The 27,374-nt window shown below is 51.7% G+C and overlaps 1 protein-coding gene across 6 annotated transcripts in view; it reads right to left on the bottom strand.

Moving 5' to 3' along the window:
• Positions 1-27,374, bottom strand: part of RGS12 (regulator of G protein signaling 12) — a 105,252-nt gene that overhangs the window by 18,925 nt on the left and 58,953 nt on the right. For all 6 annotated transcript variants that reach the window (XM_032333683.1, XM_032333684.1, XM_032333681.1 and 3 more), the window contains 3 exons: positions 1,848-2,017; positions 1,226-1,318; positions 342-485 (listed from right to left, as the gene is read on the bottom strand). In XM_032333683.1, the coding sequence (XP_032189574.1) occupies positions 342-485; positions 1,226-1,318; positions 1,848-2,017 (407 nt within the window). The remainder of the gene's footprint in view (positions 1-341; positions 486-1,225; positions 1,319-1,847; positions 2,018-27,374) is intronic.

Raw genomic sequence — 27,374 nt, 5'->3', positions numbered from 1 at the left:
GGCCAGTGGGACACAGGCTCTAAAACAGATTAGGTCCCATGTACCCTTTTAATCACAGCAATGCCCTAGGATTGAACAACTCCATATATCTGTGACATCACACAACGGCTGACGCAGGAGAGGCAAGAGAGAGGTCACCGAAGACAGGGCCCTCCCCAGCAGCCCGCTCTCCAAGAGCCTGGTGGGGGACCCAGGGCTTCTGGGGCTTCTTCCAGCCACAACACGCCCACTGTCACCTCTCTGCCCCATCTGGTAGCTGGCTCACGAGCGCGATCTCCCTTCCCCCCCGTCCCGGAGAGAGCCCTGGGATGAGTCCCCGTAGGAAACTTAGGCACAGTCACCTGGAGCTGCTGCTCCTTAAACATGTCAGGGTGAGGCGCACTGAGGATGTCGTCCGCAAGCTGGGCCTGGCTGTCAATGTTGACGGGGGTGGTGGCTTTGCTGCACAGAAACTTGCTGAAGATCTCGCGGGCCCTGTAGGAGAGCTGAAGGACATGCATGTGAGTGGGATGTGCAGGCCCAGCCCCTCCCCGCCACATGCATGCGTGCTGCTGCCGTCCCTCCATGTTCCAAATGCCAGACGTGGGTCCAGGCACTGGAGATGCGTTTTCTTGAGGCCCCCTGAATAGTTCCTTCGTGAATAAATTAATAGATAAAAGTCCAAGCCAGTACAAAACTTTTCACCAAATAGGCTCCTCCCTGAATTCTTTCAGGGGCTCCGTAACTATTCAGAGACTCAGGTGCTGCGGCCTGGGGGGTGTCCGGGGGCACCATCCATGTGCAGGGCCTCATGCCTGCGGCCTCAGCAGAGGGGGAGCTCAGTGTGCGTAGCACCAGGCTTGGCAAGTGGGTAAGAGGCCCCACCGGTGGCAGGTGGAGGACCACGGACAGCCTCGCGTGGGCTGCAGCATGCACCGGGACCCGTGCCCACGGGGGCTCCGCAACCGGTGCAGGTGGCGCAGGCAGCAAGGCCATACAAATGGACATGGTGAGGGGCTCTTCTGCATGGGAATTTAAGCTCCCCTTTCAACACGCCGAGCAGCAGCATGCATGCTGGGAAACAATTCATGGGAAGGGTGTTTACACATACCATGTTCAGGCAAGATTGAATATCATATACACAAAAAACCTTATTCTGAAAAAGCAGCATTTCGAAATCGTATGAGAACACTTGATGCTAGGCCACGGTGACACCATCTGACGCTCTGGGCATAAACACACTCACCTCTTTTTTATCGTGTGCAGGCACATGGTTAAAGTATTCACAGGCCTGCCAGAATAAAATGTTTTCTTCACTGAACTCCTTCCTCAGGAAATCCTAAGAAAGACACCATCCGTGAGCCCTCACACACGAGCAGGTAGTGGCTGCGGCATCTGCCCCCCTGCCACCCCCGAGCTGTTGCTGTGCTCCGGCTTCCTCCTTGTGCCTGCTTTTCACAGACATCAGGGCTCTGTGATGAGAGAAGGAGCACCTCTCCCCAAATTACCTGAAGCCACGTGCCCCGGACCGAAACACTGCACACTTTAAGGACCGCAGGCGCGCTCCCAGTGGCTTCCTCAAGGGCAGAGAGCCCCTTCCCCCTAGATGGGCTAGCCACATGCGGCCTCCAAGCATTTCTAAGAAGCTCCCGTGCCCCTTGCTGCGGGGAGCTCCCTGGCACACAGCCAAGGCCAGGCTGGGCACAGGGTGCCCCCTCCAGCCCCTTGGCCTTGAGTGTGCAGAGCCGGTGGACAGGGGTGACCTCCCTGCAGTAGGCGTCATGGGGTCTGAGTCCCAGGTCCTGCTGGAGGAGCCCAGGCCAAGGGTCCTCATGGACCCCTGGGCCCCACCACACCCCTCTACTCACAGAGAAGTAGCGAACTCCAAGAGGGTCCTGCAGAAGGCGCTCGAAGGACACGGCCCAGCTGGCGGCTCTCCTCTCACGCAGGCGCCGGCAGCTCTGCACGCTGGGGAGGCTGGCATTGCTGCTCAGACTGTGGTTGCTCACGCAGTCCTTCAGGTCGGTGCCAGTCAGTTCTGTGGGACCAGCACACACCTCACCTGCACGCGTGTCCGCCACGCCTGCCCAGCAGGGCTCAGCCAGCCTTCGGGGGAGGCTCTCCCCGACCTGCCTTCTCTAAAGCCCGCGCTCAGCCGACACCACGCGCTGAGTGCCTACAACATGCCTGGCGCCGTTCTAGGGACATGGAACGGGGCGCGGATCCAGGAGAGGGGCAAACACAGCCACACGCCACAGGTCCACGGCTGAGGGCATGCTGCATACACAACAGCACTCCCGGGTGATCCCCATGGGGTGAGCAGAGGCAAAGGGGCCCAGATGGGGTGTCCAAGACCCAGGACGCCGCTCGGTGTCAGGAGGGAACATCTGCTGTAGGAAAGCACACGCTCACACATGCGCCCTATTCTGCACAGGCACGGTCCTGATGTGCAAGCGTGGCATAACGTCCAGACGTCTATCTAACCACACGTGTTGTGACAACTCATCAAAGGCCAGTCCAGAGCGGAAAACACGACATGTGCCACAGGAGGCTGGCTCCGGGCATCTACAAAAGAGCCCCAAAGAGCATGCGTTCCTTTGTCTTTTAGGCGAGTTCCTGAATAACCCACTCTCTTCACAAAGGGAAGAGGAGGTGCTCCGGGAGCCCTGTGTCACCGTCTCCCATCTCATGTGAGCAGTGTATGGGGGCTCTTGGTCCCCACATGGGCAGGCCTGGTGAGCGAAACCCAAGGGAAGGGCCCAGACTGGCCAGGAGCTGGACCGGACACATATTCTGCCATGCATGTATCCTCTTCAATACAGACAGCACATCCCACCATCTTACACAGGGCTGTCCCCTCCACGGGTCCTAACACCATGGAGACCCAAGGCCAAGCCACGGCCTGCCAACCACAGAGGACACCCCTAACCCACATGGGTGTGAGGCTTGGAGGAGCAAAGCTAACTAATGAAACAGGGTTCGTTGGCTACATCCCATGCTCCTGTCCTACCACGCACAGTCAGCCATCAGGGCTGGTGGCAGGAAGGAGCCCAGGGGACTAGTTTGTTGGCCCCAGCTCTAGGCCAGCCGAAAATGCATCTTCTACTTAGTGATGAGGGGCCAGCCGTGGGGAAAGTGGCGACCAGCAAGGCAGCTTGAGGCCCTCCTACCCTTTAGGCTGATGCCCACCCATGGCTGCACGGAGAGAGCAGTAGGCAGAGGACCAGCCTGTGGCCGCCATGCCACAACCAGGGCCCCGGAGGGCCGGCAGGAGGCCACGGCACAGCCCTGCTAGCCCCAAGAACAGAGGGCTAAAAAAGCAGAGGCAGGAATCCGGTCAAAGGGGCCCCATGTGGGAACCAGAAGCCACTTGGGCAGGAATCATTCAAAGCTCAAAAAGCATTTAGATTGGAAAAGAAAAGAAAAACAGAAAGTCAAAGAGTAACCTAGTAACTTACACTGCTATAGACAAAAATTTAAATAAGATTCAGGAGATGAAACAAGATGAGAGAAGGACACTTTTCATTCTTCTTGGCGGCCCAGCAGAACTCACAGTGCAGTACATGTTACTTTTGAGACGAAAGTCTCCTGGTAGAATCTGCCGGTGTCACTCACCAAGGACCACAGGGGAGGCCCTGGCCGAGTTTGTCATCAAGATGCCAAGCTCACCACACGGCATGGACGCCCCATGGCTCAACGCTGAGCACAGCACAGCCAGCTGCCAGGGGTCTGAGCCCAGCCCCCAGGGAACTCAACAACTCCGCCGTCACCCAGACAGACCACTTGGCATTGCTCTGTTCCACAATCCCCACGCGCAGAAGCACCCCAAGTGACAGATGCCCATTTCCTGCTCACAGGCACCCCCGCGCCCTCTGATTTGTGTCCAGTAGCCACAGCAATGAGGGGCAGGGCCCCACAGATGTTAATCCTCCCCCCAGATTTCCCAACAGAGGTTTTATTAGAACCAGACGAGCGGAGTGTGAAAGTTCACGTGGGAGACTAAACGTGAAATGCTGGGAAAACAAAGCAAACCAGAGCCAGGGGGCGGGGTCAGCCCCACCTGGCGCCACACGGCAGTTGTGGACTTACGGCTGCGACAGAAGGCCACACAGTGCGGGGACAACTGGAAAACCACTGGAGAGGGGATCAAGTCGGGATCCTTGGGGCATGCTGAACCAGAGGTTTCAAGGCAAGAATCTCAAATCAGAGAAACTCTGGAAGGAAAGACGCCAGTCCAGAGCCATGAGAGACAAGACGACAAGACGGATGAAGGGACAGACGGCACCAAACTCTGTGGGCGGTGCTGGTGGGGCAGGCGGGGAGTGGTGCGGGGAGGGGAGCTCGGGGTCAAAGGTACGGGCTTCCAGTTACAAGACAAACAGGTCTTGGCACGCGGGGAGCACAACTCACAGCACCGTGCTGCAGGGACGACTGGCGAAGAGAGATCTTACAAGTCCCCATCCTAAGAAGGAAAGCGTGTGACTGTGTGTGATAGACATTAACCAGACATCCACGGCAACCGTCCTCACTATATATACGAACACCAAGGCATCGCACTGTACACCTTCAGCCCACGTAACGTCACCTGTTGTCTGGACCTTGATGAAAAATGAAAATGAAATAAAAGTTTAAAGACACTATAAGCTGGGTCAAAAGACAAAGTCTGGGGGAATCCACACGATCTACTACTCCACAGAGGAAGGACTGATTTTCTTTACACTTAAGCGCACTTGCACGTCACCAATGAAAGAGATGCAGAAACCAAAGACAACTGGAAAGGATGGCATGGCTGTCATTGCATGGGGGCTTGAGATGGCTTCGAGCCGTGTGTCGCTATGTTCAGTCTCACCTCCATGAGCTAAAGGTGATATAGACATGCTATTTTGTACCTTCCTAGCAGGATAACTTTGCAATTAGCAGGCACTTTCCTGCTATATTTTATGTTGATAAATGAGGTGATCCTCACAAAATAACTTTCAAAACACATTGTTAAGTATGAGCACCAAAACATTCTTCCTCTGGCCTTTCTTTCCTGGAGCCAACGAAGGCTGAACTGAGAACTGAGGGGTGGACAAAAGGTAACTGGGCTCAGAGGACCTCAAAGAGCCTTCAGTGAGTGGCCAGATGTGTAAAGGCCCTGAGGCATGGCTCAGAGCTAGTGTGTCTGGGCATAGGGGCAAATGACACACAGACTGCACCCTGGGAGGCAGTGAAGAACAAAGGAAGGTCAAGAAGACACTCCTTCACAGGTCCATTGGCCTGGCTGAGGGACAAGGTGGCCTGCAGGAGGGGGCAGGTAGATGGGGGCTGTGAGGGCAGGGGAGCACGCCAGAAGACTGGCCACGGACTGCAGACAGAGCAGCTGAACCCCATCATGCGTGGAGGTGCTTTCTGATTTCCTGTGTCTGGATTCCAGCAAAGTGGCCAGCAGATCTGGAACACCTGCCCTCCTCGCTCCCAGGCCACGCAGGGCAGCAGCGAGGAGGGGAGCCTGGCACCCCGCCCTGGGCCGGGCAGGTGCTGTGGGCCGCGGCCTGAGCCTGGACAAGGGAAGACGCGGCTGAACAAGGGAAGTGAAAAGTGACCCATCTGTTGACGGAACTCATTTTTATGAAACCTGCAAATACCAATTTTTTTTTTTTTTAAGACTCACAGCTCAACAGCTGATACTTCAAAAGCCCAGTGGAGAAAGGAGCTTTAAAATTAAGTTAGGACACTCCTGGTGCCTAACCCCGCATGCATGCCCTACCATGACCCTGGTGCTCCCTCAGGGTGGCGGGCACGGACTGTTGGGCAGGAGGCAGGCTGAGGTGCACACACACACAGGCACATGTAGGCATGTAGGCATGTAGGGAAGAGTCTCCCTGCCCCCATGGTTTGCATACCCTCTCCTTCTGCAGGCCTGCGAGCCAGGCGGGCCAGGGGCTGGCTCTCATGGCCCAATCCCCCCACCCCCGCCACCGGAGTCAGGGAGGGTCATCTTGCCACCAGGCGCCCTGCATCCCGCGGGAGGAAAAGCTGAGGCTCCTTCCCACGGTCTCCTTTTGTTTCTTTCTGTTTTGTTTCTCATTGAAACCACGAGAACGCCCGCCGGGCCTCAACTCCAGCGCTAGTGGAGCTTGGAGAGGGAGCAGGGGACGCAAGGACCCCGAAAGAGCCGCTCCCTGAGCCCGGCGAGGCAGGCCACACATTCCGCCATCTCCCTCACAAAGCCCAGACCTTGAGGAACACGCAGTCTTAGAAGTAGGGAAACCAGAGACCACTGCTGGCTGCGTAAGCTTGTCCATCACCAGAGGGTCTCCTAGCAACTTTGACTGAAGGCATGTGGTGGGTGCCAGCACCCTGGGAGGGGGAGGGAGTGGGTGCTGCTCGAGCGGGCTTCAAATCCCAGCGCCCTGCACATGTCCTCACCACAGGGGGCCCGGCACCCTGCTCTCAAGATGCACCACCAAAGCCTGAATTTCCTAACTCCACCTTCAGACTCACTCTGAACTTGTTCCCCAGCACGGAAAAGAGTGCCCCTTTGAGAAAAGGGTGATCCTAATGACTAGGGCCAGGCAGGACAAGGAAATGAGAAGGGCTCACAAGTCCACGCCACTGCCCGAGCCTCTTTCTTGCTCCAAGCAAGGAGAAAATAGCAGATCTGCCATGTTAGAGCCTCAGACTAGAGAACATTCCCTGTGGCTTGGTTTCTTTTTTGTTTGAGTCAAAGAAATGCTTTCCTGGTGAGAAAGTTTATAAAATCCACTTGAGATGTGCTGAAAACTGGGAAAGCCACCCTCTTTACACTGGCCCGATAACCGTGCACATTATAGGTTATACATGTATCGACAATGCCTTGGGATTATGATTTTATAGCTAATTCCACACCACACAGCTTGAGCCCATTATCTCACCAGAACACCCCGTCCAAACCCTGAGCTCACATCCCTGAAGTATGCAAATCACAACTCAAGGTCAGAGTCCTGGGCCACTTGCCCCCAGCCACCTGAGCCTCCCAACAAACATACCTGTAGCTGCTCAGGTCAGCCAGCCCCCGACAAGCATGACAAGGCGTGCAGACCACAAGGGACTTTACCTGGGTAGAGCTGATAAGAGCCACTGTGATGCCACTTAACCAAATACTTCCAACCATTCACCGCAAACCACCCCTCCGAGTCCATACCAGGGTCAGCCGGCACAGCCCCCAGGGCCCTGGGCAAAGGCTTGGGCCACACACAGAGACATTGTTCCCAGCTCACGATCCCCAAGGAGGCCGGTTAGCACACTCCCCAGCGACCGGGTTTGCTGGGCAGGGCCGACAAAGGCAATGCTCCCCCTTCGGTGTGCGCAGAGGAAACCAATAGTGTAGCCAACACAAAGCATCCCAGAAGCCACATGCATAATTCACGGCCAGACCTTTAGCCTGCGGCTGCTCATGGAACCTGAATTATTTAGTTGGGCAGAGCAGAGCTCTGCTGCAGAAGCGGGCGCGCCGGCTGGAGGCACCCGTGCCCACAGGGGAGGCTTCACGCAGGCTGCCAGCCCGCCACAGTGCGCTTTCCGTGAAACGCGCTGGAAGCAGAAAAGAATAAATACTCACAGCTTTTTGTGATAACTGTGAGGCTTTGAACTTGGATTTCCTGCTGTATCTGAGAAGTTTTCTAAGCCCCATTAAAGGCCTATCTTTTCAAAATGAGAACAGAGAGTTCACCCCAAACCACAGGGTGCTCAGGAATAAGTACGGAGTTGGGTCAGAAAGCAGCGCATCTTCAGCAGAAGCAGGGATGCTTTATTCACAAAACCTGCAGGGGCAGGATCGGCTTCAGCTGAGGTCCGGTCCGCGGGCTCCACTCGGATGTGGGCGCACGGCCGCATGAGCGGTTCTCCTGAGCATGTGTTCAGCGGCTCCTGACAGTTCGGGGAGGACAGAGAGATAAAGCGGGGTCCCTGCTGGTCCTGCCTCTCCATCAACGTCCTTTCTGGCCTCACATTTCTGAAGCACAGGAAGACACCCCACCGCCACTCGCCAAGGAGGCAGCAGAGCATAGGAGAGGGCTCTGCTCCGTCCCGGCTCCAGGGTTTCCGGGCCACGGGTCCCCAAGTGCACGAGGCCAGAGCAGGTGGAGGGCCAGCGTCTCGGGAGCCAGAGCTGGTGTGGCGGGCTCCAAGAGCAAGAGCCCTCGGTGCAGCTGGGCCAGACAGGGATGCACGGGGTTGGAGGGAGGTGGGGGCTGAACCAGCAGGTGTGTGCAAACACCTGCCCCTTTCATATACTTTCAAACTTGCAGTAAGGTGACAAGAATAGTAAAAGGAACTCCCGCACACCCTCTACCCAGATTCGCCAGACCTCTACCTACACTGCCCTATTTGCTAGATCATCCCGTCTCTCCCCCTCCCTCCCATCCACTTATCCACACACAGACACGTGTGCACGCATGCACACACACATCCCAAGCTGCTGGAGCTTTATTTGGAGATGGTGCCCTTCTTTGCCCCTAAATACTTCAGTGTGCATTTCCAAAGAACAAGGACACTCTCCTCCACCAACACAGCACAGTGACCAAACCTGGGGAAAGCAGCAGTCTGTATTCCAAAGTCATCAACAAGGTCCTTTCCAGCTCTTTACCCAGCTCAGCCCAGGACTAAATTCAGGACCCCAGAGCTGTCCTGTCTCTCTAAAAACTCCCAACCTTTGTTTCCAGACTTCTATCCTGGCTGTTATTTTCTAGACTGCCCCTCTGAGCTGTCTGAGGCTTCCTCACGATTTGGCGGGAATCCTCAGGAAGTCATGTGTGACTTTCTCGGCACCTGTCCTTAGAAGCACAGAATGCCAGTTCACTGCAACCCCGGTGATTTCTTGGTGGGGCACCTGCTCTCCCCACCACAGGACTGTCTCCTGGGGAGCAGAGGGCGGTGATGGGAGCATCTGGTCCCCCACCTGGCTCACGGCCACCACCCTCCTCCACTTTTGGTCCATAGTCCACTGTAAGGCAGAGCTTTCCTTTCTTCCCCATTTTTACAAAGTCCTTTATTTAGAAGAGCAGACCCTCGGTGGACTTTTATTTTATTCCATAGCTTACAATCCATACATATCTGCGGTGTTTTCTCCTCCTCTTTTCTGTCTGCTCTGCCTCCCTTGGCACTGGCCCCTGTGTCCTTCTGGGAAGCCTGCACGCACACTGAGTGTATCCCGATTTTCAAGTGCGCTTTCCTTGCTCCAGACCCACAAGTGAGGCTGGGCGTCAGGGGCAAATGGTTCCTTTCACTGAAGAGTGGTTCGGGCACCAAGCTCTGCACATGAGGGGTACTTACTGCCATGGTACTTCCAGAACTTTCCAGTGGACAGAGCTAGGAATGAGATGCATGCACGCACAGAGCCACACAGGCATTTCCACGTGTGTCCACACATCTACTAGAACCATGAGTTCACACTGACACCTCCAACTCCGACCCAAGCCCAAGCACATTCTGCTTTCCTAGGACTCCCTCCCCAGCTGTGGAAAGCTGGGCTCCCACTGTCCTGGGTCGTAGTCACTCATTTACTCAAGCCCAGAATACACCTGGACCCTCTACAAGATCATGTCAGAAGGGCTAACTCATACCACCAAGAAAACCAAACTTACTACCTGCGGTCAATCTTTCTGTCTAGTTCTTTTTCTCAGATAAAAGAAACACAGAGTCAAATGCACGGTCTTTGGTGAACAACTGGCTGAGTTTCAAAATCACCTTTCATCCACCTTTTCAAGCCTGAACTAACTCAATGAGCGAACCTGTCCTCTCTTTAAGCCAAGAAGGTCTTGAGGATGCCTGCCACTGGGTTACTACGATGGTGAAATTCAGCTGGAGGAAGAGCCCAGGTGGAGACTCAGGCCCCAGGATGGTGGTGCCGTCTGTGGGCAGTGAGTGGGCGCAGAGACCTCTGTGCCTCAATTTTCCTATTAGGGCAGAAACTGACATTTGCAGGGTCTGGGGCTAGAACATGAATAAAGGAATTCAAACTATGTAACTAAACACTGAAAAAGCATGGGAGGAGTGGCCATCCTGCTAAATAAAGAAGCTACATTCTATTAGCCTACCTTCAGCCTGGAAGAGCAGATCTGATTTTAGAATCTGGAACTCGTCTGTCCAAGCTCTGCACCAAAATGTGGCAGAATGGGGGGGGGGCTGCATCCCACCGCCTTCTCTTCCCACCCCAGCTTTGCCCCCATCAGCCATGTATCCAAGACTGTCTGTCCCCTTATCCCCAAAGCAGTCACCCTCTGGACTGAAGAGTATTCACTTCATTCCCTAGTTACCAACAAATTTAAAGCAGCAAGGCCATCCCCCACTCCCCGAGAAATCATATATGGAATGCTTCTGAGCAGGCCGGTGTGGCTGGGGGTGGAAGAGGGCACAGATGGGACCAAGTGGGCCAGCAGGGATGTACGGAGCCCCACTGATCATCAGAGCACAATTCTGGAGCCCTACAAGCCCTTCCTCAAGACATGTCTGGAAACTCTTGCTCTCATACAATCACCCAACTTATACATGAAGTTGCCAGGGTCAGAGAACTTCCTGGCACCTGCGTGACTGTGACCAGGGACGGCGCCGTGCCCCCGGGCACCTGTTCCATAGTGAGGCCCCTGGTGCCCCCACGGCCAGAAGACACAGCTCTGCAGGGAAGGTAAAGACACGCTGCAATTCACAGGGAGGCCCGGGGGCACAAACACACATGGGCCCAAACAGGGGAACTTGACATTCCAAGCCTTTCTGCAGTTGGAACTCCAAGTCTCATTTCTCACTGTTCTGGAAGCGAGCAGCGAGACCCACTCTCCACGTCTGAAATGACACAAGTCCTGGAGAGTGAAATGCCAAGCAGATGGGCGAAAATGCTGCGGGAGCTCCCGAGGCCACGTGAGTGGGCAGAACAGTAACCGAAAAGGGTCAGTGTGGGAAGTGTGAGGCGACAAGCGGAGACGGGTGCATCTTATCACTTGTCACACTGAATTTGCAGGATTCTGGTCTCAGAGCCATCCACTAACGACCACAAGTGGCTGGCAGGCTGAAGGTGGTATCCGACCACAGGGAGCCTCCAGGACTCTGAAAAGGGGACGCGGGACATTTTTCAAAGATGAGCCGCCATCAAATTCATTTATTACGCTGGTTTGAACCTAAACAAATGTGCCTGATTCACTTACTAGTTAATTCTCTGTGAAATTAATTAATTTCATTCCACTGGAAAAAAACACGTATCCTGTATGAAGGCAGCGCTCTTTTATCCTGGTGCCAAAGGCCACACAGGGAGCATGGCTCTCCCAGCTGCAGCCGCTGCCCAATGCACAAGCCCAAGGACCTCAAATTCGAGCTCCATGAGGAAGACACAAAATGCCGCTAAACCCTCCCCACAGCCGAGGCAGGGCCACCCACACAGAAGGCCAAAGGCACAGCGATGGGCCCTTGGCCTCCACCGCCACAGAGCAGGGGGAGACAGGGCAGGGGCACTTTCCCCAACAGGCCTAGGGGCCGAAGCACTGGCCCCCAAGGAAGGAAAAGGATTGCACACATGCAACCCTAAAGGATGCTTGCAGCAGGAACGTCCTCCCCCAGAGACAGCACTGGGACCACTCCTGCGAGTGCAAGAAAGATCATCACGGGAGAAAGGAAGAGACCGGGTTTACAGGTAAACCCAGTGCAGCCATAAGCCAGGGCTTTCTGGGGGCAGTGATGGAGTCACAGAGTTTCAGTGAAGATGGTACGACAGAAAACTAAACACAAGGAGTATCTGTGTCTCTTCTACAGATTCCAAAGAAAACAATCACGTTTAAAAAGTTCCTTGTCCAAAACCGGGTTCCAAAAATCTGGTCCCCATGCTGAGTCCATGTTCCCTGGGGGCCTTCAGCCACCCCACCCCCACCCCGCCCCGCTCCTCCTCCAGCGGCAGGAGGCGGTAAGGCTCCTGGGACCTCGGCCAGCAGAGCGTCCCTCCAGCAGTGTTACTAGAGCCTGGGTTGCCCACCTCGCAGGCTGGCCGTGGGTAATTGCCAGGCTGACTCTTCTACGGGATGAGCAGATGAGCAGGGATCGGCTATTTGGGGAGCCCATTCTCTACTGTTTCTTCCTCAGACTGGGTGGGGACATTTAAGATGGATGGGAGGTCAATGGGCCATCTTGGGCTCTCATTGATTTGATAGTATCTGTTGAAGGTCTTCTCTGCAGCGAGCCCTGTCCTGTGGGTTCTGGAGTCCCACTGCCTGGCTGAATGAGAGCCCCAGTCTTCTCGGCTGGGAACTCCCCCTCCTTACAGGGGACAGGCTAAAAGGCAAATAACTTCCTATTATATGTAACTTGCGGTTTTAACTCACAATTCATGAAATATTTTCTCCTTCAAAAATATCTAAACCTAAATCTAAGATCTCTATTTATCATTACCTAAAATCCCTGCCCTATCTTCCCTCTCCTGAGAAAACCCATCTTATTAATTTGGTGTTGACCTTTCCAGATATTTCTTAATGCCTTTACCAACAAAAATATGTTCCCACAGAAACAATGTGTATTGTTTAGGTATAATGAGAAAACTAATTTTTATCTTTCCGAATTCCATTAGTTCTGAAAATCCTGGTCATGTGACTGACGTGCTTTGGGGTTTTTATTTCGATACTAATATCATTCAAGAATAATGATAATTTGGTTTCCTCCTCTCCAAGCTTTTTTTTTTTTTTAAGATTTTATTTATTTATTTGACAGAGATCACAAGTAGGCAGAGAGGCAGGCAGAGAGAGATAGAGGGGGAAGGAGGCTCCCTGCTGAGCAGAGCCCTATGCGGGGCTCGATCCCAGGACCCTGAGATCATGACCTGCTCCAAAGGCAGAGGTTTTAACCCATTGAGCCACCCAGGCGCCCCCTCTCCAAGCTTTTTAAACTTATTTCTTTTTCTTGCCTTACACTGCTGGCCAGAATTCCCAATACACTGTTACATAGTTGCTGAGACAGGGAATATCCTTGCCTTATTCCTAGCTCTAATGAGAATGCTTCTAATGTTTAACCATCAATATAACTTTTAAAAAAATCAGAGCGGGCAATTCTATCAGATACTCATTTAGCCTCTATTGTGATAATTGTATGGTTTTACCCTTTTACTCCAGTAACATACCACAGTCTGTTCCTATGGCCCATAAAGACAGGGACCCGGTTTTGTTTGCAAATGTATCCCCAGTGCCTAAAACAGTTTTTAGAAGAAAGCAGGAGAAAGGAGGAGCTCAAAATATAATTGCTAAATGAATAAATGGTTCGTTAGTTTCTGCTTTATTACTTCCTTTATCTTAATTTGCACTTATTTTTCTGTTCTGCTTTCCTACCTTCTTATGTTGAAAGGTTAGCTCCTGCATTTTCTAACCTCTCGTTTTTATAATATATACATTTAATGCTATGAAATTTTCTCTGAAAACCACTTTGGTTACACCCCATGGTGTTAACATGCAGCACTAAGATTGGGAAGAAGTTCTAAATTGTATTGTAATTTCCAGTTTAATTTTCTCCTTGACCCACAGATTATTTAGAAGTGTAGCTCCGAAATTTCCAGTGGATTATTTTTTGTTGTCTTTTTTGTGATTGGCATCTATTTAATTACACGGCTGTCAGCAGATGTGCTCTGTGCGCTCCAAAGATTTTTATTTTTTTATTTTTTTTAACTTTTTTTTTTTTAAGATTTTTATTTATTTATTTGACAGACAGAGATCACAAGTAGGCAGAGAGCAGGCAGAGAGAGAGAGGAGGAAGCAAGCTCTCCGCAGAGCAGAGAGCCTGATGTGGGGCTCAATCCCAGGACTCTGAGATCATGACCTGAGCTGAAGGCAGAGGCTTTAACCCACTGAGCCACCCAGGTGCCCCAAGATTTTTAAAATCTATAACAATCCAACTGTGGTATAGGATATACTCAACTTGGGTGAATATTTCACACACTTCTGGGAAAAAGGAGAGTCTCTTTTGGGTATAAAGTTCTATATATACTTGTTAGAGTTTATTTTTCCATTTATTTACCAGCTTGATCTCTTACTTCCGAGAAAGGTCCACCACAATCTCTCCCCAGGAGAACACATCCATGCATATGGTGGTCCCGTCTAAATTTCCTTTATAAATAAGATGCTCTATTTTTGGTACACAGAACTTCTCTCCTTACTTTTTTTTTTTTTTTTCACTTTGAGTTATTTCGTCTGAGATCCATATTCTCATACCAGTTTTTCTTTCTTAGTATCTGTCTGTCATGTCTTCTTTCATTTACATATTTCAATCTGCCAGCATCGTTTGTTTTAAAATTGGACTTGCAACAGTCTTGGTGGGGATTTTGTACCATTTGAGGCTTTTTTCTCCCCATCCATCCAGAAACCACCTTCAGGAACTGTCCTAGGCTCCTTCTCCTAGGAGTTTCCCTGGGCGGCCATAGCTGCTTCTTGCCTTCAGTTATACTGAAATGCGATCAGAGCAACAACAGCGACACTAACAGCAGCAGCCAGGTTGCCACAGCCAGTGATTACGGGCCAGGAACGGCTCACTCACTGTGTACACTCACCCCCTTAATTCTCCTGAGAACTCTTTGAGCTCGGTCCCGGGCCCCCACTGTGCAGATGGGAGCGCTGAGCCACACCGCCGGGGGCAGAGATGGAATGTGACCTCACTGTGTGCCCCGCTGCCTCTCAAACTCCAGCCCCCCACTCACCCCGAAGGTTTGCAACGTGCCTTTTCTGCTCCATCTCTAACTCTACAAGTTTATCCAGGCATTCAACTCCACTGATGCACGGGTGACTCCTGGACTTTCTGCATTCTGTATCTGTTTATCCAAATGTCTACACAACATCTCCCCTTGGACATTGAGTGAGCATCTCAAAAATCCCAGGTCCACAACAGAACATTTGCTACTGTCCCGTTGTCCATTTCTTCCCATCCTATTCCTTCCTCTCCCTGCAAATGCCATGATTGTCCCCCCTCTAGGCGCCAAAGCAAAAATGCAGAAGTCGGCTGGGGACACTGTCTCCTCGCTCCACAATTCCCCTACAGACATGGGCATTCTCTCTCAGCTTCCCCGCTGCCCCTAGCTGCTCCTTCTTGGCTTCACCTGACTCCCCCTGTCTCCCCATACCCTTACTAGGGCTAAACTCAATTCATGTTCCAGGTTCAGCTTTGCCGGGCCATGCTGCCCTCTGGCTGGGTCAAGCCCCAAACCTCTACCACCCGAAATGGTATCACATCTGGCCACGGTCCACCAATTACCCACAGGCAAGTGTGGCCTTTCCAGTGGCTTCTCTCTGATGTGATGGCTCACCTTATATCCAAATCCTCAAAAAGCCTCAGACATTGCAGGCTTCTCCCTCAGCTTCTTTTGGACAATGGAATCTATCCAAGGGTGACGCATTAGCCTGAAATCATCTCAGTTAATCCTGGTTTTAGATATTTACGGAGATCAGTCAGCTCAAAAGAAATAGTTCGTTACAAGACAAATAAACCAAGCCAGATTTAGTTTTTATTCCTGGGAATGACCTCAAGACTTTTATAGAGCAAGGCAGTAAGTAGCTACATATCAGAGATCACAAATGCATGGTTACAAAACAAATTTTTAAACCCAGCAGTCTTAATGTCAATGGCTGTTTGTGGCTTTAAACTAACATTTGCAGAGGAAGCATCACTCCGAAGTGCTATGTCTCGCCCAGCTGAAACAGAAGCAAAGATGACTGGAGCGAGGCCAGGGATGCACACGCTGGCTCTGAGATGCATGGGCAAATGCCTGGGGCCGGGAAGAGCAGGAGCGATCCTGAAGGCACACAAGGCTGAGAACACACCGCAGATCTCACAATGCACCAAGAGTAAGAGTAATTATGGCACAAAGTGTCGACCCAATGACAGACAAAGAGGCCAATGGAACAAAAGACAGAGGCCAGAAACAGACCCACAAAGATATGATTACCTGATAAAGAGGGAGAGGATCCGCAATGCAACACCTGGGGCCAGGCCAGCTGGACCAAAGACGGGACAGACAAGTCTCATCCCCTGACTCACACTGTGCCCAAGAAACCGCTTCCAGGGGATCTGAGATTTCAGTGGGAAACATTAAAACAATGGTTTTACCTTCATGGTCACGGCACAGGCAAGGCCCGCTCCAAAAGGACATAAAAAGCATCGCCAGAACAGAAAAATGACAAACTGGATGACTGTAAGATGAAACGCTTTGGTCAGTGGAAGATACCACCAGCAGAATGAACAGGTAAGCCACAAAGGGGCTTCCTGTGCACATAAAGTCAAGACAAAACTTCTTTAAATTTTCTACAAATCAGTAAGGGAAGACTGGTGATCTGATAGAAAAATGAGCAAAACTCTTGCACAGGCACTTCCCAAAGAGGATATCCAAGCAGCCAAAACCATGGAAGGTGCTCAGCTCATGGGTCACCAGGGAACCACAAACACAAACCATGACCCGATACCCATATTCCCTCCTTGAGGCTAAGATGCAAACAGACAAAGTCAAGTGCGGCGAGGATATGACTCCACAAGTGCTGGTTGACGTACACATGGTGGAACTGTTCCAGAACACTGTGTTTACTACATTGTATATGCCTGCACTGCGCGCCAGCCTGTCACAGCAGAAGTGTTCACGGACGGCCACCTCAAATCCCACACGGGCCTGTGACAGCACACCACCAGCGATGGCCAGAGGTCAGAACTCGGGAAAATGTCAGCAGCAATCCCATGGACTCGTGGCCGTGGCCGTGAGAATGAACGTTTACTGATATGCACAACACATATAAAACCTAGAACCCACAAGCCTCGAGTAAACAATAGCAGCTGGACGCGGAGGAGGACGTGTGGCATGAGTGCATTGTGTTCTAGGTCAAAAATAGGCAAATGGAGTGATGGTGTCAGCCATCAGGCTACTGGTCTGCTTTGGGGTCTGGGACTGGAAAGGGGGACAAGGGGCTTCCGGGAGCTGGTAACATGGTACGCTCGTACTGTGGACAGCCCTCAGGCCTCTTGCCGCTGGTGTGCAGACTTACAGTGTGTGGCTTACTCTCCAAGGAAAAGTTTTCATGGCTTGAAGAGAAGGTGTGACAAAAACACATCGGAGGGATCTGGATGGAATATTATCATGAAACATGAGAAAAGAAAAAAGAGTAGCCTCTCCAAATTAGTATCTTATAATGTAAAATGTAACTTTGTATAATGAAACTAACTATTCTAATTAGAATAATTTGACATTCCTTTCTGTAGTTGTTATCGACCATTTCTATATTCAAATCAGCCAAAGTTGAGTTTTGAAACTTGTCTTTAGGAACAAAAACGGGGAGGTGTCCTAAGTGAGGACTGTCCCATGCATGTTCCAAGCAGCTGTGTCAGCAGGGAGAGGGGCAGATAACTGAGCAGCTGCGCTCCTGCCTTTCCCCAGCAGTGGGGATGGTGACCGGCACACAGTCTGCTGGAGCGAACAGAGGTATGCCCGGAAAGAGCCCGGGTCTGAGAATGGAGAGGCCACATGTGAGCAAAGCCCGCAAAGGGGGCTGAGGGCATACTGTGTGTTGGGCAGGGGCTCTGGTCCCTCGCCTCCTCCCAGCCACCAGTGGGACAGACGCAGGGGAGCCTAGCCAAACTCAACCTGGGGCCGACCCCTTCCTTCCAGATTGCAGCCAGGTCTCCACAGTGAGTTCTGACAGATCCCTCACTGCTGGGTCCGTGAGCTGGAGCTGGAGGGATGGGAACTAACTCAAAGGGCTGCCTTTGTAAAGCTGGGGAAAGAGGACATTAGATCAGAACAATCAGACTCAGCAACACTACAAACATGCGTAAGAGCTTTTCACCCCCAAGAACTGGGATAAGTGAGGGGGACACAGATTTGTTTCCGGTGGTAGCAACGTGCTGACACGCCTGAGCTGAAGCTGCAGGACAACCCGTGACGGGCCTCCTGTCCACCTGCTGCTTAGTGGGCGCACAGGTGCACAGCCGCCAGACCGAGAGGCTCAGACGCTCTGACCCTCTGACTGCCCAAGAGGCTGGTGACCTGCAAACTGGGAGCCACATGCTCGCAGGGAGGACTACATGGCTTCAAGCATGGGAAGCACCTAGGAGAGTCCCTCCTGGCCCGCCCGAGGAAAGGCATTCGGGCCCCCAGTGTTTCTCCGTATGGTGCTCCATGAGCCAGGAATCCCTCCTGAGGTCCCCTGCTCTCGTTCCTAGAGAGGACTGGGTCATGCCAGAGACATGGGCTCTCCCCCAAGGGAGAGGCAGAGCCTAGTTATGACGGCCATAGGAGACCCGTCTGGTAGAGTCAGGGCAAGAGTTCCTCATTCATTTCACTAGTTCACTCTGGTGGCCTCAACAAATTCTACCAGGATATCATAGGACTGTGAAGGTATCCCAAGCTTACTGGGTTCCAGACTTCGGTGTCGCTCATTCACTGGCTGTTTCAAATGCCAATACTGACCCAGGACTGGATATATCAGGGACAGGGCTTGGGGTGGGGGATGAGAACCCACTCTTTCTGGGTTGTGAGGGCAGCTTTTATCCTACAGGTAATGGGAATTCACGGAAGTCCTTTGTGCAAGAAAGCGTCATGGCTTGAGTTTTGTTTAGAATTTGAGAGACCATACCCTCCCAATTATAGTGAAAAAAACTGTATCACAAGAATTCTGTGTCTGGCCATGATGGAGTAATGGGGACCAGACTTCCCATCTCACCACATATTATGGAAAACTAGGCAAAAGAGACCAACAACAGTCCTCAAAAACTGGACCATAGTCACTGTAAGACTCTGATTCATGATGGAAAAGAGACCAGTGAGCGGAGTCCTGAGATTGCCCAGCACCCAGCCAGCAGGTGCCCACAAAGGGCAGCACAGGGAAAGAGGAGCTGCGTAGGTGACAGCTCTCTCATCGTGCTGAACAGAGACCAGACTCAGGGAAGCCCAGGTGGCTGGAATCTGCGGGGCGACAAGAGCGAGTGGGAAAAGAGCTGTGGGGAGCTCACAGGAGACCCTGGGGCCTGTTGCTGAGTTCTGGCTCATGTGGGCACAGGGTGAAACCCCATGAGCCTAGGCAAAGAGCAGCCAGTGAGCTGCAGGCTGACCTGCCCCCCACAGTTCACACAGATTTCCAGGCAGTTCTAGTTGGACACATGTCCCTCAAAGGAGACCCCACATGTGTTAGGCTCAAGTAGTGTGGCTAAACCAGCCTATAGTAAAAGCTACCCTAGACTTGCCCTAAAAAAGCCTAAAAACAAGCCTCACAGGGATCAAGCCAACCCATAAGCAGCTTAACGACCTATGTGCTCTTCAAAGGAAGACAACAAAATCTAGCACCGGCTGAAAATCTCTACACATGTGAAGATGCAGAAAAATGCCCATAACCAGTCAACTGGACAGACTCACAAATGACAGTGATGGCGTGTTAGTAGCCAAGGGCTTGAAGACAGGCAGAGATGCCTCAAACATGATCACAGGTGTAAGGAAGGCAGGGACTCAGTGAGGAGAAAGGCAAAGGGCTAGAGGAGCCTCAGAGGCCCTGCTGAGACAAAGACACAGCCCTGGAAGCGAGTAGGTCACAGGATGGCATGAACGCATATCAGACACTGTGGAAGAAGAGATCAGTGAACTTAAAGACAGGGCTAAGGGATCTATGAGCCATGAAGCGTAGGAGAGAAAAAGAAAAACTAAAAATGAGCATATCTCCAGGGCAGTAGGAAAAGCCTGAGTGGCCAACATTCTTGTAATTAAAGGAGAAAATACCTGATCCTCGGAGGCATGTACCCAGCAAAACCAAATCAAGACTTACTAGAGTTAAACTGCTGAACACCAGCAATAACAAGAAAATCTCAAAAGCCTTCTAAATGGCACTCCCGGAGGCATACATTTGATCTTCTTAGAGTTCATCTTGCTTGGGGACAGGGAAATTTTTCCTAAGTTGCACAAAAACTACTCGAAGACAGCCCTTGGAAAAGCCCTGAGTCATCCTCGACCTCAGGGTCTACTTTTAAATCTTCCCTCAGAATTATTCTGGCCAATCAAGTTTTCAACCCAGTCTATAAGATGCTTTTCCTCAGCAACTTTATGAATAATCTGAGCATGAATCTATGAAAATTTTCTAGACCATTCTGTAAGTCTTTTGGTTAGAAAACCTCCCACATTTAAAACAATATTCTTTCAGTAGATCCTTTATGAATGTAGAACAAAGACCAAAACACGCATAAGCAACAAGTGTGTAGCTGGATTTCCACAAGTGAACACACCCTTGGAGCCAGCTTCTAGGTCAGCTCCCAGATCAAGAGGCAGAACTTAAGCTGCCCAGAAGCTATAACCACTTCCCTGATGGAACACATGACTTACAGAAATTGTTTATACGCTCCACTCTTTTTACACTACAGTTTTGTAAGAGAGGCTTCCCCCTGCCAAGAAACAAAGTAATTAATTCCCTTGGAGTAGGAAGGATATATACCTGCTTCCAGATAGGGCCTCTGGAGGGAGGATGAGGAAAAGACACAGGAGGGGTACAAATGGGACCTCAACCATGATTTTAATGCTTTAGGAAAAGAGTCGAAAGCAAATACTCCCAAACGTTAACATTTGTAACTTCTAGAAGGTATGTAAGTGCTCAATGGCTTTATTACTTTAAACTTCTGTTTGCTCAAAAAAAAAAAAAAATTCGCAATAGAAATAATTATGAATAGGGGCCTCTGGGTGGCTCAGTCAGTTAAGCATCTGCTTCAGCTCAGGTCATGATCTCGGGGCCCTGGGATAGATACAGTCTGCCTAGTGTTTACAAATACTTAGAACTCATTCCCTGAAGTACTTCAGGTGCCTGGTGCCCAGAGGATCAGGCAAAAAGGGGGGATTTGTAAAGCCCTCGTCTACAGCAACCTACTTTCCTCTTTCGTTTCCTACTAAAAGTTCCATTTAGAAACAAGACAGGCCCGCACATGGCAGCATCCCAAGTAAGTGCGGGCACATGAAGTGGGCTCACAGGCTTCCTGTCCCCACGCGACAGCAGGCGGGTAGAGGGATGGCTGGGCAGACCACAAACCCGCCTCAGACTTCACAAAAGCAACCACAGGAGGAGGCTGTCTTGTGGTGCCATAACAGGAGAAAGAAAAAAAGGAGGGAGGAAAAAAGCCAAAGAAAAGTTAAAAACAAAAACGTTTCTGCAGGTTCTCTGTCTGACCCACCCGAGTCCACAGCCATTGTCCTAGGGAAGGAGGGGACTCAGCAGAACCCTGACATTCTCAGTAAGGCAGGCTAATGGGGAAGCCGGGGAGAGCAGGGATAAACTTTTGTGGGTACATCCCCAGCTGGCCCCAACGATCTCGCAGGGGCTCAGCGCTGAGGTCTCCCTAGGCTGGACAATGTACCAGAAAGTGATTGGGGTCATGGCAACTGCTGACCTATGTAGATGGGAAGGTGAACGAATAGAGAGGTAAATGGATGGGTAGATGGATGGATGGAGAGAGGAAAGAAGGTGTATAACATGCAAAAGACAAACACAAAGTCTGGTCTGAAAGGAAACCTAGCGTAAAGAAGGTTAAAATTCTTCATATTCTAGGAGGGAACGGGGAGAGCACACGGCTGACAAAACAAACTGAGGACAAGAGCAATACTATTATAGCACCAAAAAAGAGATAAAAAGAGACAAGATAGGTCTGAAAATCTCATGACTTGAATAAAAGACTTTTGCCACCAAGTTGTGCAGAGTATGATAAGAACAGACTGACTTCTTGAAGAAGCAGAAACATGAGGAACAAAGCACCTGTAGACTCTGAGAAAGCCGCTAGCAAGTCTAAGTGAAAAAGAAGAGACAGAGAAGCCTGTGAAAGGGTGGATGGCGAGCCTTCTCTCCTCCACTCCACATAGAACGGAAGCTCGCAGCATGGGCTCTGGGTCTGACACCAGACTGCACGTTCCACGGGTGACGTGTACTCTTGTGGCCATGAGCCCAGGACGGGTAGGAACCCAGGAGGAGAATGTGGAGGCTGCTGGCCAGGTCTCTCTTGGGTGTCCGAGCCACCAAGCAGCCTGAGGGACCCCGGCCCGGTCCTCTCCACCGAGCAGCACATGTGGGGGACCCAAATCTGCATGGGTGACCTGGGACGTCAGGTAGCATGGCTTCGACCTGCCATCCCCCTGCCTCAGCGGCTCTCCACAGAAACACCTGATGTGGTGCTCCCCTATTTCAGAGTGGCTGGATATGGGTCGACTTTTTTTTTTAAGGATTATTTATTTGAGAGAGAGAGAAAGCATGAGCAAGAGGGGCAGAGGGAGAGAATATCAAGCAGACTCCTCACTGACCAGGGAGCCTGACGTAAGACTAGATCCCACGACCTACGAGATTACAACCTGAACTGAAACCAACATGCAGATGGCCAATAGGGAAGATCCTCAACATCCCTCAACATCAGGGAAATGCAAGTCAAAACCACAGTGAGGAATCACCTCACCATCAGGATGACCCTTATCCAAGAGACAAGAAATAACAGGTGTTGGCCAGGACGTGGAGGAAAGGGACCCTTGTGCCCTGTTGGTGGGAAGGTAAGTGAGTGTGGCCACTATGGAACCAGTAGGGAGGTTCCTCAGGAAATAAAAATAGAGCTTCCCTGTGACTCAGCAACCCCACCTCTGGGTATATGTCCGAAGGGACTGAAATCAGGACATCCAAGAGAGATCTGCACCCCTGTGTTCACAACAGTTGAGGCGTGGTGTTGGTCGACAGGTGAAGGGATGAAGAAATTATGATATATCCATTCAGGGGAGAATTATCCGTTCAGTCTTCAAGAAGGAATTCTTGTCTCCTTCGGGACACAATGCATGGACCCAGAGGACAATATGCTACATGAAATAAGCCAGACACAGACAGGTACTATGCGTTCTCCCTCGCGTGTGGGATCTAAAATATAGCGGATGCTTGAACAGCACAGGGCTTAGGGTGACCTGACTCATTCCCCACACAGTCACAAACCCGAAATCTGTGTTCTCTTTCGAAACTTCACTGCGGAAAGTCTCCTGTTGACTAGGAGACTTGCAGATGACACACACAGCTGACCCACACATAGTCGGTTGTCACAGTATCATAGGTTGTATCAGTCTCCTGTTGACTAGGAGACTTGCAGATGACACACACAGCTGACCCACACATAGTCGGTTGTCACAGTATCATAGGTTGTATCTTACAATAAAGTAGGCCAGAGAAAAGAAAATCCTAAGGACAATGTATTTCCAGGACTGTCCTGTATTTATTGGGGAAAAAACCCCTGTGTCTAAGCGTGAAGTTCAAGGGCACCTGGAGTCTAAGTCCACAAAGGCAAAAGGCAGGAGGTGGTTAGCAGGGGTGGCGCAAGGGGGACGGAGAAGATGTGGTTGAGCTTCACGGAGTTTCAGTTATAAGATGACTGGGCTCTGAGGACCTCGGGTCCAAATGGTGACCACACTTCACAAACCTGTCCTGTGCACTTGTGATCTGCTAAGAGAGTCAATGTTAAGGTCCTCATCCACACCTCCCCACAAGTAACCATGCAAGGTGATGGGCATGTTAAATACCTTGATTGCGGTGATCATTTCACATTGTATATGTGTATCAAATCACCGTGTCGCATACCTTAAACACATACAATTTTTATTTGTCCTCTCTGCCTCAGTAAAGCTGGGGAAAATGAAAATAATTGTAAAAAGAAACACAAAGAGCCTGCGTGCAGAATATGGGTACTAGGAGTGGGGACGGGCCAGAGTGTGCATGGCCAGCTACCAATGTGGCCAAGAACACACGGCCTTGTTTCTGGACGGCGCCTTTCCTGAGGCCCAAGGTCCGTGACATGTGTCATCTTAGTGGCTTGCTAACATGACATATCGTCACCCTCTACTCTGACCACAATTACTAAATGATCCCAACTTATGAGCACAGCTTTTTAGCTCCCAGTTACACAGGAACTAAAGAGCAAGGGACACTTCCCCATCTCCCCGTGACGGAGTGCTAAGGACAGAAGTAGGAGAGGCACCGCCCCAGAGTTTGCAAAGTCAAGCCTGGCTCGATGAAGCCCAGCAAGGCCCCCATGGCTCCGGCCACACGGGACAACTCAGCTGCCCCTTCCCTCCTAACCCACCAGCCTGGGGATGCACCGGCCATCTCTCCACTGCCCTACGGCTCCCCAGACTGTGCACGTCCTTGGAAAGAGCAGACATAAAAACAGGCGAGAGGAGGCTTAAAATCAAAGCCCATGTACATTCAGAGAACAAACAAGAATTAAAAATCCCATGCGTCTTTTATCTGGTATTATTGCCGACTTAAAAAATGTTCCCGTTTTGATGTTAAAACAATAATCAAAACTAGTAGAAAGGACTGCTCTTCGTTTATGGCACAGAGTTCATAACGGACTTCAAAAATATGTGTCTCTGGGTGCCTGGGTAGCTCAGTGGGTTAAGCCTCTGCCTTAGGTTTAGGTCATGATCCCAGGGTCCTGGGATTGAGTCCCGAATCGGGTTCTCCACTCCGCGGGGAGCCTGCTTCCTCCTCTCTCTCTCTGCCTACTTGTGACCTCTGTCTGTCAGATAAATAAATAAAATCTTAAAAAATATATGTGTGTCTCTTAGTGAGAGGCGATGGGTGGCAGCTTCTGGAGGAAGACAGGAGACTGGCCACATGTGACCCCCCCATGGGCCGGCCACCTGGAAGAAGGCTTGGGCTGCAGCCCCAGCACCATGACTCAACCAGACTGCTTTTGTGCTCTACCAAATGCGGTTCTGCGGGGCTTGCCTGCTTGTGTTCTAGAGAGTTCCACCAACGACTAAAACCTTTGAAAGCCACTATCCCAGCCAAGGCTCTGCCTGCGCGTCCTGTGAACGCCTTCATTCAGTCATTCATCCAGCGGCCACCCTGAGTACTGCCTGCTATGCAGGGCACCAAAGCCACCGCAGGGAGGCCACCTGCCAGCAGGTGGACAGGTAGACAACGCAGCCATACAGACAGATAATGGGGATGACAGCCACGTCGGCAGTGCTGGGCACAGATGGAGCCAGGCCAACACTCAGAGGAAGGCTGGTGGCAGGCACAGATCCCTCAGAGGAGCTGCCGCAGGACAGGGATGGGGCCTGAGGGGCACATGAGACCAGGGCAGGGGGATGGTGCCCGGCAAGGCGCAGGCAAGCTCCAGCAGGCCCAGCTGGGTGTTGGTAGGGGAGCAGGCCACAGAGGGCTGGTAGTTTCGGGGAAGGGACTGCGGGAGGCAGGCGGTGTGGACAGGCCCCCCAGGGGACAGAGAGGCTCTGGGAGCAGTGTCGGGGGAGAGCCGAGAGCCAGACGGGTGAGGTGGCGTTCACAGACAGCTGGGCGGAGGTGTCGTGTGGCCCCTGCGGGGACTGTGTCCATGGCCGTGCCCACCGCATGCGCCTGGGGTTGGGGGAACAAACGTTCCCCCTCGCGCCTCACTTCTCAGCTTCAAAAGGCACATCTAGGAATGGCAGAAAGCAGCCTAACCTTTTGGGGACGTAGGAGTTGGGTGGGAGGGGAATCCTGGCAAAGCTGCTTGGTACGGGGTAAAAAAAGGAGAGAACTCAAATACAGGAAGAAGCTTTTATTACAAGAAAGCCGCCCCACTCCAAGCCCAGACTGAGAGTCGGGCCGGCCCCTCTCACCGCCCCACCTCGGCACTTCTGGCTTTCAGCTGTGGGCGGCCACTCAGAGCAAGTTTTGAATAACTTCCCACAGGGTGACAGCTCCATTTTTAAGACTCTCTGTGATGCTAGAATGTTCTTCCTTTCCTTGAGGCAGAAGCTGCCCCTGGGCTTCGCCCCTCCTCCCCTTCCCCAGTCCTGGCTTGCCCTCCACAGGGGCCGACCTCCAACCCTGCCTGCACAAGGGTCTCTGGCGGCGGGGAGCCGTCGATGAGGCCTCTCCTTGTGAGAAAGTGGAAATACTCCTCAAGTTGACAAGGATCACAAAACCAGCCTTGTCCACTTCCCTAAAACAAAGCCACACTAGATGGTGAGGGGCTGTGAGATAAAGGGACACTACGTGAAACAGAAGACAGTGGTTACTGACGGTGTCTCTGAGTGGGTGGGTGATGGCCACCTCACCAAGGCCACGCAGGATGTCCATGTGGAGACCTCCCCCACCTGTGAATTGGCTCCTGGGGCCCTGCCTTCCTCCCGGAGCAGGTGTGCTGCTTGGAGCTCCCAGGCCCCTCAGCGAACCTGACTCTCCCGGCCAGCACAGCACCCCAAACATCCCCATGGGGAAACCTACTGCAAGCCTCTGCCTGGGTCCACTTGGCAGGTCCCTGTCTGCTGCTGGGGAAGTGTCCCCAGGAAGCAGGGTCAGGGACTAGAAGGGGGGCTGGGGCTAGACCTGGGGCGAGATGGGGCGGGAAGATGGGAGCCACGAGACTTGGTGGCCGCGTTCCCCCCGCAGGTTCTGTGCTCAGGCCGACCTCAGGGTCAGAATCCCCGAATTCCAGCCACTAACTTGGTTTCTCTGTGACTATGATCAGCGTAGCCTCTCTCTGGCTCAGTGCGCTCACCTGCAAAGATGGCAGAATATAATCTATTCCTCCTAGACCTAGCGTGCAAATTCAATGAGAAACTTGTTCTTCTTACAAATCAGAAGAGAAATCAAAGGTGGAAAAATTTAAAAAGCATTTAAAAAATAAAATAAAACACACACAAGCTGTCTGAAGCAGCTCCTGAGGTCCAGGGCGTACTCATGGAATAGTGAGCCCTTCCCTTCCTGCCCTGCACAGAGAAGGGCCTGGAAGGTGCCCTGAGGCACCCAGGTCTGCAAGGGCGGAAGGCCTTGCAGGGGAGGGGCCCTGCCTGCCACCAGCGGGGTGCCTTTTCCTCAGGAAGGACACACAGGACCATGAGTCTGGGGCTCCCCACACTCAAGGGGCTTGGCTTTGTACACACCCCGAGAGGACGAGATTCCCAACCTCTGGGACTCCTGCACCCACTCCTGATCGAACAAAACTGTCATGGGGATTAGGCTTAATATTTATGTTGAAATTGAACTTCTCACATTTATAAATCCCCTGCAGAAATGCATGTCTTCTACCAGGAAAGAAACGGTAAGCATAAACAGAATGTTATAGAAACCACTTGCTTTTTTTCCTGGATTTGGTTACTGGTTCTATTTCTTTTCATTAAGGAAATCGTTCCCACTCCCAGCTGAAGGCTGATTAAATGGCATAATTATCACTGTATGTGAAATACGGAACGTAATTCCTTTTATTAGAATAAATCAATCCCCAAACACAACCTTCCCGATCCATGGCCCCAGCCTCAGGGATCAGCATGTCTGTAATTCAAGAGGTGCTCTGCAGGCACCCCACGAGCACTAGGGAGCAGGGCTGCAGGCTTGAGCCGAGCCACCCGCTGTGCCAGCAGCCCCGTCCAGGGCCCGCCACCAAAGCCAGTGGTTGTGCCAAAAGAC

Source organism: Mustela erminea, chromosome 2, assembly GCF_009829155.1.
Source record: "Mustela erminea isolate mMusErm1 chromosome 2, mMusErm1.Pri, whole genome shotgun sequence".
NCBI lineage: Eukaryota > Metazoa > Chordata > Mammalia > Carnivora > Mustelidae > Mustela > Mustela erminea.
Note: the sequence above shows the minus strand (reverse complement) of the source record. Positions and strands in the feature narration are given on the sequence as shown.